The 17,779-nt window shown below is 49.5% G+C and overlaps 1 protein-coding gene across 4 annotated transcripts in view; it reads left to right on the top strand.

The window, feature by feature from the left end:
• The window catches only part of RALGAPA2 (Ral GTPase activating protein catalytic alpha subunit 2), a 332,102-nt gene extending 318,475 nt beyond the window's left edge, over positions 1-13,627 (top strand). For 3 of the 4 annotated variants that reach the window (XM_030825210.1, XM_030825211.1, XM_030825213.1), the window contains 2 exons: positions 9,649-9,688; positions 13,114-13,373. In XM_030825210.1, coding sequence (XP_030681070.1) covers positions 9,649-9,653 — 5 coding nt within the window. In that variant the 3' untranslated portion in view covers positions 9,654-9,688; positions 13,114-13,373. Of the gene's footprint in view, positions 1-9,648; positions 9,689-10,755; positions 10,922-13,113 lie in introns of all 4 variants that reach the window. The other variant, XR_004032895.1, reaches the window with a different exon arrangement.
• Positions 13,628-17,779: the final 4,152 nt, after the last annotated feature.

Below are 17,779 nucleotides of genomic sequence, written 5' to 3' on the forward strand. Positions count from 1 at the left end.
CTTTTGCTTTGATTTTTTCCAATTTAAGATGTATTCTTCTTGGAAAGATGGTACAACATTGATAGAAAGTTTTTTTTTACCAGCTATCATTCCATCACCAAGACCCAGTGGTGTTCAACTGTGGCTGCACATTGGAATCCCCTGTGAAGCTGTAAAGATACTGATGTTTGAGTCCCTCCACTAGATTCAGATTTATTGGTCTGGGGTGTGGCCTGAGCATGGAATTTTAAAAAAGAAAAAAAAAACTGAGGGTATTTTAACATGCAGGCAGGACTGAGAACCACTGCCCTAAACCCTCTCTGTAATATTTAGGTCTTAATTTTAGTGCCGTCTAACTTGTTATTACATATATCTAGATTTTCCTTAGCATATGTAAGCCTTTATCCTGCGTGTGTGTCTCCTCTCCATAATGGACTGTAAATTCTTTAGGGACTGGTACATGAGATTTCTTTCCTACATGCAACAGAAGTGAATAGAAAGGAGGACAGAAAGGAATCAGGCTGTTGCTTTAAGCAGCACAGGTGTGTCTCTAGACCGCAGATGTGTGGGCCTGATGCAAGATGCAGAGCAAACACTCGTAATTATGTTTCATCTGTCCCCTCCTTCCCAGTCTCTTAGTGAAAGTGGGCCACCGACAAGAAATCTGATAAGAAGCCGGTGTGGAGAAAGGCAGGGGAAGTCAGGAGCCAGCGAATCCACAGACCAAGTAACTGAAACTTGATTCGAGGGGCTTTCATAGATGGTCTCGAGGGTTTTAAAGGGAATTATCGATCACCTTGTTTAGCACCACTTTAGGCTTCATGCTTCTTCATCCCTTTGTTCTTTTAAAACTTTTTTACTCTCCTCGGTGTCAGCTCTGGAAGAGATGAGACAAGCATTCTTTTCATTTGCTTGCCTAGGAAAGTGCCGCTGCTACCTGTCAGATGTTACCATCTCTGACGTGGCCCTTGTTGCCCCTGGAGGCTGCCACTGAGCAGGACTGTGCAGGGCTCGTCAGGCAACACGAAATAAGGCTCTGGGAATCTCATACAGGCCTGTGTCTCTCCTTCCCTTGTGAAGCTTGAAGTCTTATTGGAGAAAAGCAGACACTCGTGAGCCACAAAAAAAATGGCTATTTATTAATAAGCTCAGATAAGTTTCCTCCAAACTATAACCACATGTCAAAAAGATAGCCAGCCAGTGGTTTAGGCCAGTTGGGTTGAGATTCCCTGAGATGGACCATGCCATTTGCCTTGTGAACTTGAAGAGAATGAAAACTTGCCTTGTGTGTATTAGATATTCTACTAAGCATCCTGCCAGCTGGTCTGGAACTTCCCCACATTGCCTAATGTTTGAGAACTGGAAGGCCCATGGACAAAAATAAAAAGATAGAGGATAGTACATGTGAGAAGAGCCGAGAGAAAGAAGCCACATGTTCCAGAGCCACTGCGGGGACAGTGACAACTCCTGACAACCCTGGGGCTGGTGCTGGGGGTGTTCATAGGTTCCCAGAATAAGAAGTGGCCTGAGACCATTCATTTCGAAGTGTCGACCTTGCACTGAATCTGTTCTTTTGGCAGAACTCTGAAGGTGCGGCTTTTTCTGTGAAATGCTGCATTAGGTTCCGGGTTCCCCGTCCTTACAGGGTTTTAAGTGCAGGTGGCATCTTCCTCCTGCCTGACTGCTAATTACAGCTCAGGGGACGCTTTAGCAGTTGCCAAGAGATGGCTGGCAGGTACCAGGAATTTTTCTCAGAGACAATTTTTGGAAATAACTCTTAATTAAAGCTTATTTGAAATAACCTTGAGAATTTGTTTCAGAAGAACCCGAAGCTCCCGACATCCCGGGTTCACATTCCTTTTGAACCATGACTGTGGCCCTCAAGTCCTCCTGGCTCAGCAGGTGGTGCATGCACAACCTCAGCTGCTGAGGGGCCTCCTAGAAGACTCAGTGGCTTTGCTCAAATTCCTGTTTAGGAACAGCCAAACCAAAGCAGAGGCCAAATGGAACCTCTCTTATTCGCAGTTAAGTCTTCTGACAGAAAGAAGAAATAATATTTTATACTATCGTTTTCCAGGAAGATATAGGATGATAACAGGAACTAAATCTGCCGGTTCCTTTTTGCCCATTAGCCTTTAAAGTCCCTCAAACAGCAGAAGGAATAAAATCCCTTAAAAATGGGAAACGTGCCCATCCATTTTGCAATAAGTAACTTTACATATTTACAGCATTGATGTGGCCAAATTCAGTTTTCAGTACACAAGAAACCTAGTAGCATCACAGTGGACAATGCCGAGAAAGAATAGGGAAAACCCTATTTTGTGGCCACTTCAAGAATATGAGATAATAAAATGCAGATGCAAAGAGGACACGTTCCACCTACCTGTGCCCCCACGCAGAGGCTCCCCTTGCCTTTCCCGCAGCACTCAGCTGTGACCTGTGATGGGAACCAGTGGCCTCCACCATCCCAGCATCTGTCTTCTCCTGTGTGAGATTGTGTGATCTGTGAGATTGCCTGAGGATATGGAAAAGGAATCACGGGTCTGGCTTGGGAAGGTTCCACTCCCCCATACCCCTAATCGCAGGCAAAACAGGAAGTGTGCACACCTTGCCTTGCCATTGCTGCTGAATGTGCTTGGGCAGACCCTGCAGTCAGCATGCATCCCAGAGTCCACGCGCAGTCATTAGGGAAGCCCTGCTCCCTAGCTACATCCCTAGGGTGCAGAGAAGCAGCTGGAGAAACAACGCAACTCCAGTTAGCACCACAGCCTCCAGGTAACATCTGGGCATGCAGCTTCGTGAGGCCGGGCGCTCTGGACCAGGGTGACAGTCGCTGACCCAACAGCATCACATGTGAGAGTCCCAGAGGAAATAGATCACCACGGAGAAGGAAGGAGGAGGCCAGAAGTGGAAATCTGTAGCCCGCTAGGCTGACTCTGCTCTTTCTCCCACTTACCCAAAGCTAGCACTTGCTAGAGGCCAAATTGAGATATTAAAACTCAGGTCCACTTAAGACCTGGGGACACAGAGGGATGCACCTTTGCTACAATTTAAGTAGATGCAAACTGCAGCTTCACTCCTCAGAGCGTCTCATAAAGCCCACGAAAGTGGGTTTGCAGACATTCATCCCATAAATGTTTACCAAACACTGAATAGCCAGTTGCAGAGATGGGCAAGACAGACAGCAGCCCTTCCTTCACTAGAGGCTCACGTTCCAGACGGGGGAGAAGACGATAGTGTCTGCTCTCAGGAGCTGAAGAGTGCTGAGGAGAAAAGACAACAGGGAAAGAGCCTTGGGAGTGCCACCGAGAAAATCCAACACACCTGGGGTGGGGGTGCACTTTAAAATAGGGAGTCAGAGAAGGCCTCCCTGAAAAGGCGGCATGTGAGAAATGACGAGGAGGGAGGGGCAGGAAAGAGCAGGTGGAAGGGCCTGAGGCAGGGACTTTCCTGGCCCAATCAATGAACAAGGAGCCCAGCCTACTTAGAGCTGAGTGAGCCAGGGTGGGCAGGAAGAACAGGAAGGTCAGAGTGGCCTTGCGGGCAGAGGACAAGACCTTGGCTCTTGCTCTGGTGAGATGGGCAGCACACAAAGATGTGAAGCAGCAGAGTGCTGTGATATGACTCTTCCACGAAGGTCAGTCAGGCTTCAGTGGGGAGGGTGCACTGTGGGGATGGGGGACAACTTCCATGACAGTTCACTCGCCATGTATTCCCATCTCCGGGCACACAACAGGCATGTCATATGTGTCTGGTGAATGAACAGATGTTATACTCATACAATAGGTGTTCTGCCTGAACGTTCCCTGGGGGGCACTAGAGGGGCCCTCAGCGGTGCCCCCTCACTCCAGCACCACAGAACATAGCCCCTATCCTGGATTGCTCAGACAGGCAGAACGTGGAGCTCAGCCACGTGTCCCGCCCTGCCCTCAAGACCCTGCAGATCCCTGTAAGTTCCAGTGGTCATGAGCACGCGTGTGCATGAAGAATCGCGCAGATGGCCATCCCCACTACACAGAAAGTGACTTCAAGAGACTTTAAACACCTCAGTGACACAGAAGGGCAAGGATGGGAGGCGAGGCTCCCTAGCTTTTTTTACTCTTACAAAAATGGTCTCCAGGACTCTCTGTGAACTGTAACTCTTCTTTATGTACGTGTAAAGATTTGCAATTTACTGCATGCTTTCCGCAGCGTCCCCCCTCCCATGGAGCAAGATTTCTCTGACAGTTGAGGAATGGAGGCAGCCTGGTTTTTCCATCACCAGGTGGCTGGTCGTGTCCAGACCAGAGCTCGAGCACTTAGGCCTCTCCGTTCTCAGACAGGACTCATTGCTCCACCCTACAGCCCCCTGCCTCTCCGTGCCTGCTGTGGGGGACCCACACACAGGAATGAACAACCCAGTGGGGGAGAGGAGCCCTTCTTCAGTGGCAATGGCAAAATGTTCCTCCCTGAAGGCAGAAAGGACTGTTTTCTAGAACGTATGGCCTGTACGATTTATACAGTGGCAAAGACATACCCGCTTTGGCACGGATAACTGAGAAGTTTAACTAAAGGGTTGCCTACTTTGCAATTCAAAAGGAGCACCACAGAAATAATTCACATATAGAAAGTATCTTAATTATGGGCCAAAATTCCTTTCTGAGGACAAGACAGTTTTTATTGGTAAAACTGCCAGACACTTCCATTGCTTCTGCAGTGTTTCCTCAGACACCTCAGACAAATACCTAGAACTCACCGTCCTCCCACAATCACCATGGATCTAACTGCTATGTTTTCTTGAGCTGTTGATTATTAGGGAAATTTTTAAAAAATAGTTCTGAGTGGCACACACACTCCCACTGTATCTTGGGACAAATCACACGGTAACCCTACCTCACTGCCCCAGTCACTCCTGAGCTGTCTTAAGACAGATCAATTCAAGAGAATAAACTTGGGAGACAACCTGGAAGAGAAAACGTCACTGAAAAGCAGTGTGCCACCAGTGGGGTGGCCCTGTTTGCTTTGAGGGTGGTATGAGGTTTGGGGGGTGGTGCAGCAGGGGAGGTGCTGGTGGCATCTACAGAACCTCACAGCTGCCCTCATTCCCCTGCTTGCCTGGGTGCCCCGGGGGATTTTTTTTCTGAAATCTTGCAGCCATTTCTATTGTGTCACTTTTGGAATCATGGGAATAGTAGTGCCACCCAGACCACCTTCTATTCCATTTTGCCATTTTAAAAACCAGCTTATTGAGATCTAATTCACATATCGTGCAATTCAGCCATATGAAGTATACAAGTCGATGTTTTTGGTCTATTCATTAGGTTATGCAACCATTGCCACAATCAAATTCTATAACATTTCATACCCGCCTTTAAACAGCCTGCTGATAGTCAGTCCTCCTTCTCCCTGCCCACTCTTCAACTCTAAACAACCACAAACCCACTTTTTGTGTCTATGGACCTGCCCATTCTGGACATTTCATATAAATAAAACCATCCCATATGTGGTCTTTGGTGGCTGACTTCTTTCTTTTAGCATATTCTCAAGGTGCCTCCATGTGTAGCCCATATCAGTATTCCATTTCTTTTTATTGCCAAATATTCCGCTGTACGGATAGACCACATTTTATTGGTCCATTCATCAGCTGATGGACATTCAGGCTGTTTCCACTTTTGGTCACTGTGAATATTGCTGCTGTGAATGTTCGGGTCCTGTGTGGCCATTCACTCAAGTGCATTCAGTCTGGTAAAGTACACAGACTTCCCATGGCTAAGATGCAGCGGAAATCTTGGTGTTTGTGTTCCGTGAGAGTGAGAGGGTCTGGAAACGTTTCTTTATGATGGCCTAACGAGAAAGTTGACACCAAGATACTAATTTTAAATTTATAATTTAGTATAATTTAGTCATAGAGCCACACACAAGTACATTATAGTCATGGGAGAGAAAGAAAAAAATGCCAGGAAAATTTTTTTACCGATGATCCACCTGCTCACTTAGCCCCCTGCACGGGAGCAGCACGTATACAGGCACACGCTCCACGCACTTTCCCTTCCTCCCTCCCTTCCTGCCGGTCCAGCTGTCCCAGCTTTCGGCTTCTGAACCAAGGGTGATGGGCAAGACCAACAACCAGAAAGAGGAAGCCAAACCCGGAGTCAGAGCCAGGGCCAGGACACAGCCACTGCTGCTGGATTGGAAATACTGGAAGCCATCCTTGGGCCATTTGGAGATGTTAATTAGGCTGGCTAATTCCCACTGGCCTTGGGTTGCCAGTGTTGAGTGTGTGGGCTTACCCCATCCACTGCCTGCACCTGTTCCCTTCCTCAGAGCCATTCCAAGGGGTCTGAATAGCCCAGACAGCTCTCTGATCTCCCACTCTGTCCGCCTTCCTGCTGGTAGGATATTTAGCACTTGCCTAAAGCTGGAGCCCTAGTCCACTGTTTCTCTCCCTCATCCATGCCAGCTCTCAAAATCATTCTCTTTCCTAATTATCTTGAACCAGTTAATCATTTTCCACACTGACTGTTCAGTAACCAGGATCCAGGGACAGGCAGCAGCGTTTCTTGTCTGACCCTGCCCAGCCTCATCCAGGTGGCGGTTCTGGATGGCAGCCTTTCTTCAGAGGCAAGAAGCTTGGTTCAAAGCCTTGCTCTCTTGCTATCCCAGTGAGTACAGCTGGAGAAAGCATGCCATAGAAAGGCCCACCAGTTCCTGGAACGCCTCTGCTAGGCAGAGCCGCGCAGAACACAACACATCTCCAGCCAGCCTCTTGTTTCCTGTGCTGCTTTAAATCCCTATTGATATCCAGAGTATCGGAGAAGTCACACAAGGCGGAAGAAACAAGACATCTTTCTTCAAAAGTGACTTCTGGATTCCCCAGGCTCAACTCTGTGTCTGAGCCGCCAGTTGGCCACAGTTTGGCCTTTCGGTGTCTGAGTTAAACTGCTAAGGGCTGTCCCCGAGGAGTCTCGCTCAACTACTCTTGGATATGAGTGGGGCTGGCTTCGATTCCCAGCACCACAAATAGGTAAAAATGACTTCGAATTTAAGACACACAGTAACCCTATAACCCAGTGTCACAACTGTTTTGTTTTTGTTTTTTTTTTTTTGGTACAGAGTTTCGCTATGTTGCCCCGGATGTAGTGCAATGGCATGATCCCAGCTCACTGAAACCTCCACCTCCCCAGTTCAAGCAATTCTCCTGCCTCAGCCTGCCAAGTAGCTGGGATTACAGGCACCCGCCACCACACTCAGCTGATTTTTTAATATTTTTAGTAGAGACAGGAATTCACCATGTTAGCCAGGCTGGTCTCAAACTCCTGACTTCAGGTGATCCACCCGCCTCGGCCTCCCAAAGTGCTGGGATTACAGGCGTGAGCCACCGAGCCCGGCTGTCACAACCTTTTATCCATTATTACCCCACCGTGGAGCCTTCTGAGACATTTTGGTTTCCAAATTCGTCCCCTCCCCTGAAACACCACAGAAACACTGTGTATCTGTTTACTTACAGTACTTATACCTGTGCTGTATGCATATAAAGAGTAGGCTATTTTGCCACCCCAAGGGGTGGTATCCCCTTATTAGACTGCATGCTGTAACTTTTCTCCCAGATCCCCCAGAGGCAGCGGTTTCATTCGCTTTGGTCACCACTGTAACCCAGAGCCTAAAACAGTGCCTGGCACATATCTGCTGCTCATTTGACAAAGGGATAGGACAGTTAGGCTTTGTGTCTCTCCCCTATCCCCCCCAGGCGTCAGGTCCCTCCTGGCCTCTTCCCACCCCCCATCTCCAAGCACATTGCCCTCTAGGTGCCCTCCACACTGCCCAGGTTGGCCAATGCCCTGTGCGTACCCCAGAGATGTATCAGGAAGCTGGCAGCTTACTCCTCTGCTCCACGACTGGAACCCCACCCTTTGGGAGCACTGCCGTGTGTCAAGGGCAAGTGACATTTGAGCCCCATGGAATAATCAAGGCAGCCTCCAACTGTCTCTGTCTTTGCATCTCCTTAACTCACCCATGGATTGGCAGTTACTGAGACATTCTTTGTGGTCCAGCATACCACACCAGGCTGTGTCTGGGGACACACAGGAGAGGGGCAACCCAGTCCTCATCAGCAATTACAAACAAGTCCTCCATTGTTAGCTGCGCCATCTGCTTTCTTGGTTTCTACCAATCGGGTGCCTGTACACACAGCATAACCAGGGCTGAGGGGCTGCAGAGGAGTGAGATCAAGGAGCCCCTTCATAAAGAGACCCTTTGCTCACACTGGAGGGTGTCAGTGGCATGGTGCTCTAAAAGCCCAACTTTCTCAACTCAAGGAAGACCCACGCAGATATGCTCTATGTTTGCCCTCTTCCATGAGAGGAAATGGGGGCCCTTCAGCACGGCGCACAGGGGGGAAATCAGAAACCTAAATGATTAATCATCCCGAGGACCACGGAAAACATTCTAGTCCGTGACCAACAGTCAGCAGCAGCCCAGAACCTCTTGTGCCCAAAGAGCACAACCAAGTCTGGAGAAGGAACGATGTTAACGGTGGTTGGAAATCAAACCAAGGATCATACACGACCCACGATCAGTTATTGATCCAGAATCTCCTAACCCCGAATAATTTTCTTGGGAGAAAGGGACAATTTTCATCAATAGATTGGAAAAGATGTCTCCAGAGCAGTGCACGTTTCTTTCATGGAGCCTTGGCTAAAAGAGTTAGTGGTCGCCTCCTGATGGCTGCTGGAGCCACCATCTTAGAAGTTTGCCCCTGTCACTGTGCCAACCTTGGCAACCTTGGCAGAGGGGGTCAGCAGAAAATCCACGTTTACAACTGTGGCTGTGCAGACAATGGTCCACCTCACTGATAAATGTCCTTTGTCCAGATCTGATGGTCGTCTAGTGATACAGAATTCAGGAGAGTTGTGGGGGCTGAGAGTTCAGGATAAGCTACTGCCTGATGCAGAAAGAGGATGCATTCGCCAAGGAAACCCCGCCATAGGAAATAGGATGGCGTGGAAGGGGTGGAAGAACCTGTCACAAAGCATAGAAAAGCTAAGATCCCCCTCAGTTCTGTGTGACTACTGAGACCCTGCTGCTCTGTGGGTGAGAGTGACCTTATGGTCCAATTTCACCGCTCCAGGGAACCCTCCCAAGCTTTCCTCTGCACAGGATGCTGTGTGTTCCCTTCCTGGGGACTGTCACATCGCAGGTGACACCAGCATTAACACACTGTGTATAAGTCAGAAACCTGTAAAATGAAACTTGGAGACATGTAAACTTGCCCACCTAGGGGGTTCCAATTATTTTTTCAGGTCGTCCATTGAATTTCAAATGCTTGTCTTGAAAACACTATTATCTTTGTATTTTAAACAAAATCAGTCAGGAAAAGTTGGAGAGCAGGAAAAGGATATAGCTGTCAGTGCTGTTCAGCGTCTGTAGGACTCCTGACAAGGTCTGCATGCATAGATCCTGGGAGTTTTCATGTCTCTCTCATTTCACATTTGTAAACACGACATCGGCTTGTATTTTGTCCTATCAAGTAGAATTTTCAAGTGAATGTTCAGTTTTTACTGATTGACAAGGCTGCAGAAATGCTTGGGCAGCTCAGGGATAAATGTATTGTTAGCACTGTGTTAATTATCAAGTTGGAGCTGTGGGGGTGCTGTGTTTGTATTCATTCGATTTTGTGTTCTTTCCCTTCAGATTAAAACACGTAAAGGTCTCATTACAATATTTGAGCAAGGTAAGACAGACACTTCAGTGGTTATGTCCAGCCACCCTGCTTTGGGGAGGGGGTGGGACTTTTCCAACCGGCCGCCCTCGGTAGCGGACCCTGCATCAGTGCTCCTCGCCCTCCTGGGCCTTCCCCTCCCAGGGGGCCCTGCCCACACTCCTGCCCTGCATGTCTGCGCTGCCCGGGGAAGCCCAGCCTTGCCTTTCTTCTGCCTGTGCACTCGGGGAGGAATCCGACACCAACACCTGCCATCCCGGAAAATGTCTTTGTCGCCTGCCCTTTTGTGTGTGGGGCTGCAGGGAGCCAGTGGGCGCTGGGGCCGCCCCCTTTTTTGTTGCCCAGGCCTGGAGGAGCAGGGTCTTGAGATGGGCCGATAAGACATGGCACGTGCTGGGCCGGCCTTTGACCGCCAGCCTTAATGGAGGCCTCTGAGACCTCCACGCGGGGAGGGCAGGTTGTGGCGGGGGCCGCTGAATGGAACAGCTGGGGAAGGAAAAGTAGACAAAAGCTGCAAGAGCGCAGAGGGTGGAGGCCCAGGAATGGGCTGTGGTCTAAGACCCAGAGGATAGGCTGGCCATAGCAGGTGTGACCTCCCCAGCCTGCCTTTCTGTCCTGGGTCTGGGGTCCAGGCCCTGCCCAGAGCACTCTAATGGATGGCAGCCGCCTTGGCAGGGCTGTCTGAAAACCCTGTCCCGTGTGGCCTGGGCTGCATCGCCTCCCAGGCTCACAGGTGGAAGGTGAGCAGTTGGTAATGACAAGGATCATGGCAGTGCCGTTCACAGGAGAAAGCAAGTGAGCGAGCTGCCGTTCATGAGCCTGTGGCTCACAGTGGAATGCAAGGCACAGACATCAGTCACTTGTCTCAGTAAATATGGAAGTGGGATGTTACGGTCCAGATTTGTTGGTTTATCCAAACCTTCACCCTCCTCTGCCAGCCAGGGCTGTTGAACCTGCAGGCCAGAGGAGCAGCCAGCGCCACAGCCAGCCGACCCTCCAGCCAGCTGCCCTTCTCTTCCCCTCACCCATGGCTTAAGCCCAGTCCTGGTATTGTCCCAAACTGGGCTCACTTGTGTCAGCCCCAACAGGTGACAGGAGCCTCAGAGCCCAGGTGATCATGTCAAGATGGGGCAGAGAAGGGTTGTACAGTCCCCTCCCAGCAGAGCACCTTGCTGCAAAACTTCGCATTTGCTGAGACCTCCGTCTCTATGCATGTCCTCCTGCTCCTGCTGCCAAAGTGGGGAGGTGAGGTTCGAGTGTCCTGTAAATAAATTCTTGGCTTCCGTCGCCGGGAAGAGGCAGTGCGAGTGGAGCCACAGCTGCGAGTGGACGTGTCATATCAGGAAGGCGGCCCTACCTTGTGTCCTGCCTACCCATCCCGCAGCTGCCACCTCCCTCCCCACCACGGGGTGCTGTGGCACGAGGGCCCAGTGCAGATGAGAATGTCCCAGTGGAAAGCTGGAGACCAGAGGCATGTGTAGGGCACTGTGGCACTGGCTGCAGCCCAGCTGCAGGGGTGGCTTTGCCCTTTGCCCCTGGCCATGGGGTCCCTGCTTTCAGGTGCACAGGCCCCCTTCTCTGCAGAGCTTCCTGCTGTCCGCCAGGCTCACTCAGCGGGACAAAGCTGGCGTTCCTCTGTCCATCTGCAGGAACTCAAGGTGCGCCGCGCTTTCCCTCTTTATCCTCCCTGGGTGAGTGGCTGGGGCAGAGGAACTAAAATGTTTTCCTTCGAATCCAGAATTAGCAAAGCTTCGCTCTTTCTTTTTGGATCTCACTTTATCTTTTTTTTTTTTTTTTTTTTTTTGCTTCTTTATTCAAATCAATCTGATTACCATAGTGGGCTGGGCTGTTGGAATATTATCTGGGATTAAATCAAGTCTGTTCTCCCATGCTGCCCCACACCTTGGATTAAATGCCAGTGCCCACTACAGCTACGAGGGCATGGAGAGATGCCTTGTAACAATCTAGCTTCTCTTGTGGATGATGGTCTAGCTATACTGCCTTTGTCAGAAGCAGCCTGTTTTTGTGTTCTGGGGTTTTTCGTGTGCGGTGTTTTTTTTGAGACTGGGTCTCACTTTGTCACCTAAGCTGGAGTGCAGTGATGCCATCACTGCAGCCTTGACCTCCCAGGCTCAAAATCCTCTCACCTCAGCCTCCCAAGCAGCTGGGACTACAGGTGCGCACCACTATGCCTGGATAAGTTTTGCAATGTTTTTGTAGAGACGGGGTTTCACTATGTTTCCCAGGCTGGTCTGGAACTCCTGGGCTGAAGGGATCCGCCCACTGGGCCTGGCTGCAGCCTGTTTTAAAGATGAGAATAGTGAGCCTTCTCTGTGTGCCCGACCTTACTGAGCCTAGAAGAAGGGAGGCAACCGGGAAGCCCCTGGACTCTGAAAGTACTGAATTTCAGAACACCCTGAGCCAGGCTGCCTCCATAGGTCCAAGCACGTTTGCAAGTATTGATTTTGGAAACTCTTCCTAGAAACAATAAGGGAAGGTCAGAGAATGAAAATAGATGCTGTCTGTGAATAAAATAACCTACTTAAATTAATTTCAAATGCCAATAATAATAATAATTTCCAAGGCCAAAGCCCTGCAAGTGAATCGCGCAGGGAGGAAGATGTGGAAACTCTGCTTTTGAGGTTTGTTCCCAGCAGAGGTCATGCAGGAACCTTGGGGCATAATACAACAGGGTTTAAAACTACGCTACGAGGGGAAGGGTGATGAAATGATCCTCTCGCTCCAGAACGGTGCTAGGGGAGACCCAGCTCCGCCCGCAACAGTGGCTTGGTGTTGCAGCAGGCATTCCTGTATTCCTCTGAGCACGCCGACAGCAGCCCTGGGGAAGCAGGGGGTGCAGATGCGCAGGTTTTAATTTTATTCCTTTTCCCTCCAGTGATGAACAGCTCTATGCTCATCTGGACTCATTCAGACAAGCAATTTAGGCCTGACCTCTAGTCTTAGACCCTTTGGGGAATAATTGAGTTGTAACTCATTGTGTAGAATATCAATATGTAAACACGTGGAGATTCCAGGAACACCGCCAGGGATCTGCAGAGCGTCCTCTGAAGTTTCACGGGCTTTCCCATTGACTCCAGCCACTGCTTCTTCAGTGGCTCTTCCTCCCTTTCTCTATGACCAGATGCCTTTTCTCTTCATTCTTTACTTATGAATTGGACAGTAAGTCTGAATTAATTTCACAAGATTCATAGCTTCTTTTATGCCGCAGAAAAGCCCAGGGCAAAGAATAAGAAGAAGGACATTCATGTGTTTATTCATTCAACAAACACCTTCGCCGGCATAGCATGGGAGGAGGTCACCAGACCCTTCTCCTGGGAATTTCCCTCCCTTCTGAGTGCCACAAATCCTCCCTGAAATGTGTGGCCGTAGAGCCTCCGTTGCCTCCGTGACTTAGCAGTTCTCTGCTTCCTTTGCAGGGGCCCTGGCCTCCAGTCTGAGTGCTGACCTCGAAGAGCCCCTGAGTGAGGAGGAGACAGAACACCCTCTCCTGCCTCTGCCCCGAGCCACTAAACCCAGAATCTCCAGGAAATTTCGTTGCTGTACTAGTGCCCTCAGCAGGTCTTCCCATTAGTGGACTTCTGAAGCCCATGGTGAATCCCACTACAGTGTCTCAGATGGGACTCAAACTAGGCTATATCATCTTGTCCTGAAACCTCACAAACCTTGGACTTCCAAAGAAGAAACGAAAAAGTCACCAAAAACCAGAGATGAACCCACTGACACATGGGCATTGGTGTGCCTGCCCTGGGCAGATCACAGCAGGAAAAGATTCTGCGCTTTCAGGGAGGGGGCAGAGGGCAGCTGGCTTCTGTACCTCAAGTTGTTTCTTCTCATTTATGAACCCAAGCATGATTCACAAAGGGGCTGGCAAAACCATTGTCTGATTGAGGAATGTGATCGGCATTGATTTTGCTAGTTCCTTTTATGTTAGGATTTGTAGTTTACTCAAAAATTTCATCATCATGGAAATTGGCTTTCCCCAGGGTCTTTTGCCCAGGAGAAGTTTTACCTCAGTTGTCCAGTGTTTTCCCACATGGTACCTGACGTCCGCTAACTGAGCAGAGATTCTCCTCACCACGCAGAGGCCCTTCAGGTCATGACAGTGATGCCCCTATCTTAGAACACTCAGAAGATTCCAGAAATACAGGGTCCTGTCCTTGCATAAGTTCCTGCAGGACAGGAAGCGTCCCAGGGCTCAAAACAGCACAGACCACATCCACACAAAAGGTGCATGCCAGCTTCGGGCACTAGGCTGAGACGGGCACCCCTCGAATGGCCTTGTGCCTCTAAAAGCCTCACGCTGCAACTTTGCTGCTCCTGTCTGTTGCCCAGAGAGGCCTCATACAGGCCTCAGAAATGTTTCTTGTCACACAAAGCTTTAGGTAGCAGATTCCAAGCAAGGGATTTAATCCTTACATTTTTGCCCATTTGGCTCCAAGGAAGGCTCATTAGACCTGGTTTTTTTGTTTTTTTCTTTAAAAAAAAAAAAAAAAAGAATGAATGAAAAGAGAAGCAATGGTGAGCCTTCTCCTGCTGGGGGGCCCTGGGTGGGCCTTGCCCATCCTGCAGCAGAGAAATCAGCCTGGACCCTCGACCTGCCTCAGAGCTAGAGGTTTGCTCCACCCCACACTTCACTTGGGAAGTAAATCCAAGAAACTTACCAGAGTCCATCCCCACTGCGCAGGCTTTGTTCTCACAGCGGCCGGGGACAGAGCAACGCCCTGCAGTGGGAAGGGACAGCAGCACGAGAGATGCAGCCCCTAACTCAGGGCTTATGATGGGTGGGCCGGTCCTAGGAAAGGTGGGCCCTGTGCAGGAGGCCTCCCCGCCTTCCTCTGCCCTCTGCCCTCTGCCCTTGCACACACTTGTTACCTTCAGGCTGCTTGGCCACCCAGGCCTGAAGAAGCCTTCTGAGGCTCTCACCCCATCCGAGCAGCCATTTTCACTGAGGAGCCAGTTTTTTGCATTTGCTGTTGAGCTGGTTTGGCTGGAACCTGGCCTTTGTAGGGAAAACGGGGAGACCCATGAGCCAGACTCACTCTTGGGACAAATGAGAAAGAGCTGAGCCAGTCGTTCCTGTTGGAAGGGCGGGCCTGCTCATCCTGGAGAGAATTTGCTTTTCTGCTTTATAGGGGCTTGCAGGTAGGGCTTGAGGCCAGGCCCACTGACAGGAGCACCTTGAGAACCACCTGAACACAAGAGAATGAGGGTGCCCCAAAGTGGAAGGAAGCTTCCGGCCCCTGGGCTGTTTTGGGAAAGGCCCAGGGTACTCATAGGGGCTGAAGGGCAATGTGAAGAGTGACTGCAAGTCCTGGCATTTTTTGTGGTGTCAGCAAACGCCCCTTTATTTTAAATGATTCCAGATTTCTGGGCAGCGTAGCTTGGCCACCGTCACTCAGGCTTGACCCCGCTGTTGAGCTGCTGCTGTCTCCTGTTTACCTCCCTCCTGTTGGGAAGGCCACCGCATGCTCCTCGGCTCCAGAGTCCCCTGTGGGTCTCTACCAACAGGTCGCCTCTGGGAGAACATTTCATCTTCAGGCTCTAGAAACTCCTGTTGCAGAATTCCTGGCTTTAGTAGAAAAGACATGGCAGGATTTAGAGATCATATTGAATTCTCCTGGACTTCTGCTCCATGATTTCATTTTGCTTTCACGAACCAGCGATCCCAACCTTGGGGTGGGAAATTCAATTGTAGGCAGCAAATAACCCTCCTGTAACCCCTGAGGATTATAACGACCCCATGACCCCAGATGACAGCCAGCAGTTTGGTGACTAGAGTTTTTTTGAGCCTGCCGTTCTCAGTAGCAGCTTTGGTCTGGAGATCTGGAACGTGGAGCAGGGAATCTGACAGCCACGTTTCTCGTGATCACATGGACTGGAGTCGTTTTTGTTATTTGGGGTGGAAAATTGCAATGATCAAGTTTCTTTTTTTTTTTACTTAGAAAAGCAAATATTGTGTTTTTGTAATAAATCTCTTTCAGCAAAATTGCGGAGGATCATTCATCCAGTAGGGCCCCACCTGAGGCACAGCGCTGACTCATCACGGTGGTACCAGTAGGTCAGCCATCTGGAAACAGAAGTGGCCCTAATTGGGCCAAAATGTGATAAGACTCGCTGGCCTCAGGCAGGGCTAGGCCAGCTCCCTCACTTTTCTGCGCACCTATTCCCAGATTCCATCCAGAGCAAAGCTGATGTTTATCGTCTCATTGTACTTAGGCTTTCGTGCTTTAAAAAAATTATGACTTTTTACAAATAATTAAGCCTTCAGCAGACAGAAGTGAAGAAATTTAGCCTGGGTTGCCTCAGCAACAAAGTCTGCAGTTCCTAAGAGCCACACGTTGGGGAAGTGGGGTGACCCAAACTTGGTGACATGGGTTGATTGATCAGACCCTTAGCCTTACAAACAACAGCCCATGCAGATCCACAGAGCCATGCACATCCTGTCTTCCTGACCTTCCTCAGGTGGCACCACCTGCGCCCCATGGACCTGCTGTATCGGTGTCATGTGGAGGTCTGATGAATCCTTTAAAACCTAACTGTGATGTCGTAAATGTAACTGTGCTACCTTTATATCTACTGAAGCGGAATGTCTGCATCCGAGGGAAATTCAACATGAAACAACCATCGTTTTAGTTGCACTCAGTCTGTCCATATGACATACACATGAAGTGAATGTTTCCTTATGTTTTAGGTCTACAATGTTTAGTACATGTAAATAAGGAAAAAATTTGATAAATATGGTAAATTAAGTTAAGCGTGTCATTTGATTCTTATTTTGCTATCTCTTGTTATTTAATTTTCCTAATGCTCCACATCTAGGTTCCTTCCTAGGTGGTGGGAACACCTTGCAGACGTGTGTGCAGCAGGACACACCACGGCACAGGCAGCCATGCCGAGAAAGCACACATCTCCACTGATGGCAGCCACCCGACTCTCCACTTAACCTCTTTTACTCTTTAATTCTGATTTACTCTGATGATTTAATGAAGTGGAAACACAGCACTTCAGTGCTATATGTTTCTCTCATTCTCATTATAGTTTATAAGAAAATAAAGTTTACCCTGGCACCTAATGAAAAGGTGGTTTTCATTTTTATTGGACAGAATTGTTTGAAAGCATATTTTAACCAAAGCCTAAACATGTATCCAAAATGGTAGCTGGTACCAATGCGGGGAAGCTTACCAACATGTTTATGTAAAATTGACCTCATTTCCTAACATGGAATGCTGAGATCCAGTCACAAGAGGCTCTGAATCCAAGCATCATGGTTCTAATCTACTTAAATCGCTTTCTCTCTTCGTGATTAAAGGGCTGGGTCAGTATCGCCTGCTACCGCAGCGTCCATCCGAGCCCATAATGAGCTGTGCCCCTTGCTCCGTCTCTCCAGAGCAGCCCCCATACTAGCCACCCTTCTAGCGGTCAGGAGCCGCTGTCCCTGATGAGCAGGAGGCAGCCTTAGAGGGCTTGTCTGTGTGAGTGAGTGATTGATAGACACAGTGTGATAATGGTCCCCTGTTGGTGTGGTTGAAGCCGGGCTGATGCCCCTGTCTAAAGACTCCAGCCATCGCATGACAGCCTGGTCGGGTGGCCTCTGCCAGCATCGCAGGCTACTCATGGGCTAGGCAGCGGTGACCTTTCAGGACGTTGTATTAGAAGTCTGTAAAAATCATCCATTTGTCCAGTTAGCAAATATTTTTTGAGTACGTAATACAAAACATGGCTGTGACCTCACAAATGGTCTGGATGCCTTCTTGGGAGTCAAGCAGACCCTAAATTCAATGTTTAGCTTTTCACTGATAACAAGAACTTGCTTAGGCCGGGCGCGGTGGCTCACGCTTGTAATCCCAGCACTTTGGGAGGCCGAGGCGGGCGGATCACGAGGTCAGGAGATCGAGACCACGGTGAAACCCCGTCTCTACTAAAAAATACAAAAAATTAGCCGGGCGTGGTGGCAGGCGCCTGTAGTCCCAGCTACTCAGAGAGGCTGAGGCAGGAGAATGGCGTGAACCCGGGAGGCGGAGCTTGCAGTGAGCCGAGATTGCGCCACTGCACTCCAGCCTGGGCGACAGAGCGAGACTCCGT

The sequence above is a fragment of the Nomascus leucogenys genome, chromosome 13 (assembly GCF_006542625.1).
Source record: "Nomascus leucogenys isolate Asia chromosome 13, Asia_NLE_v1, whole genome shotgun sequence".
Lineage (NCBI taxonomy): Eukaryota > Metazoa > Chordata > Mammalia > Primates > Hylobatidae > Nomascus > Nomascus leucogenys.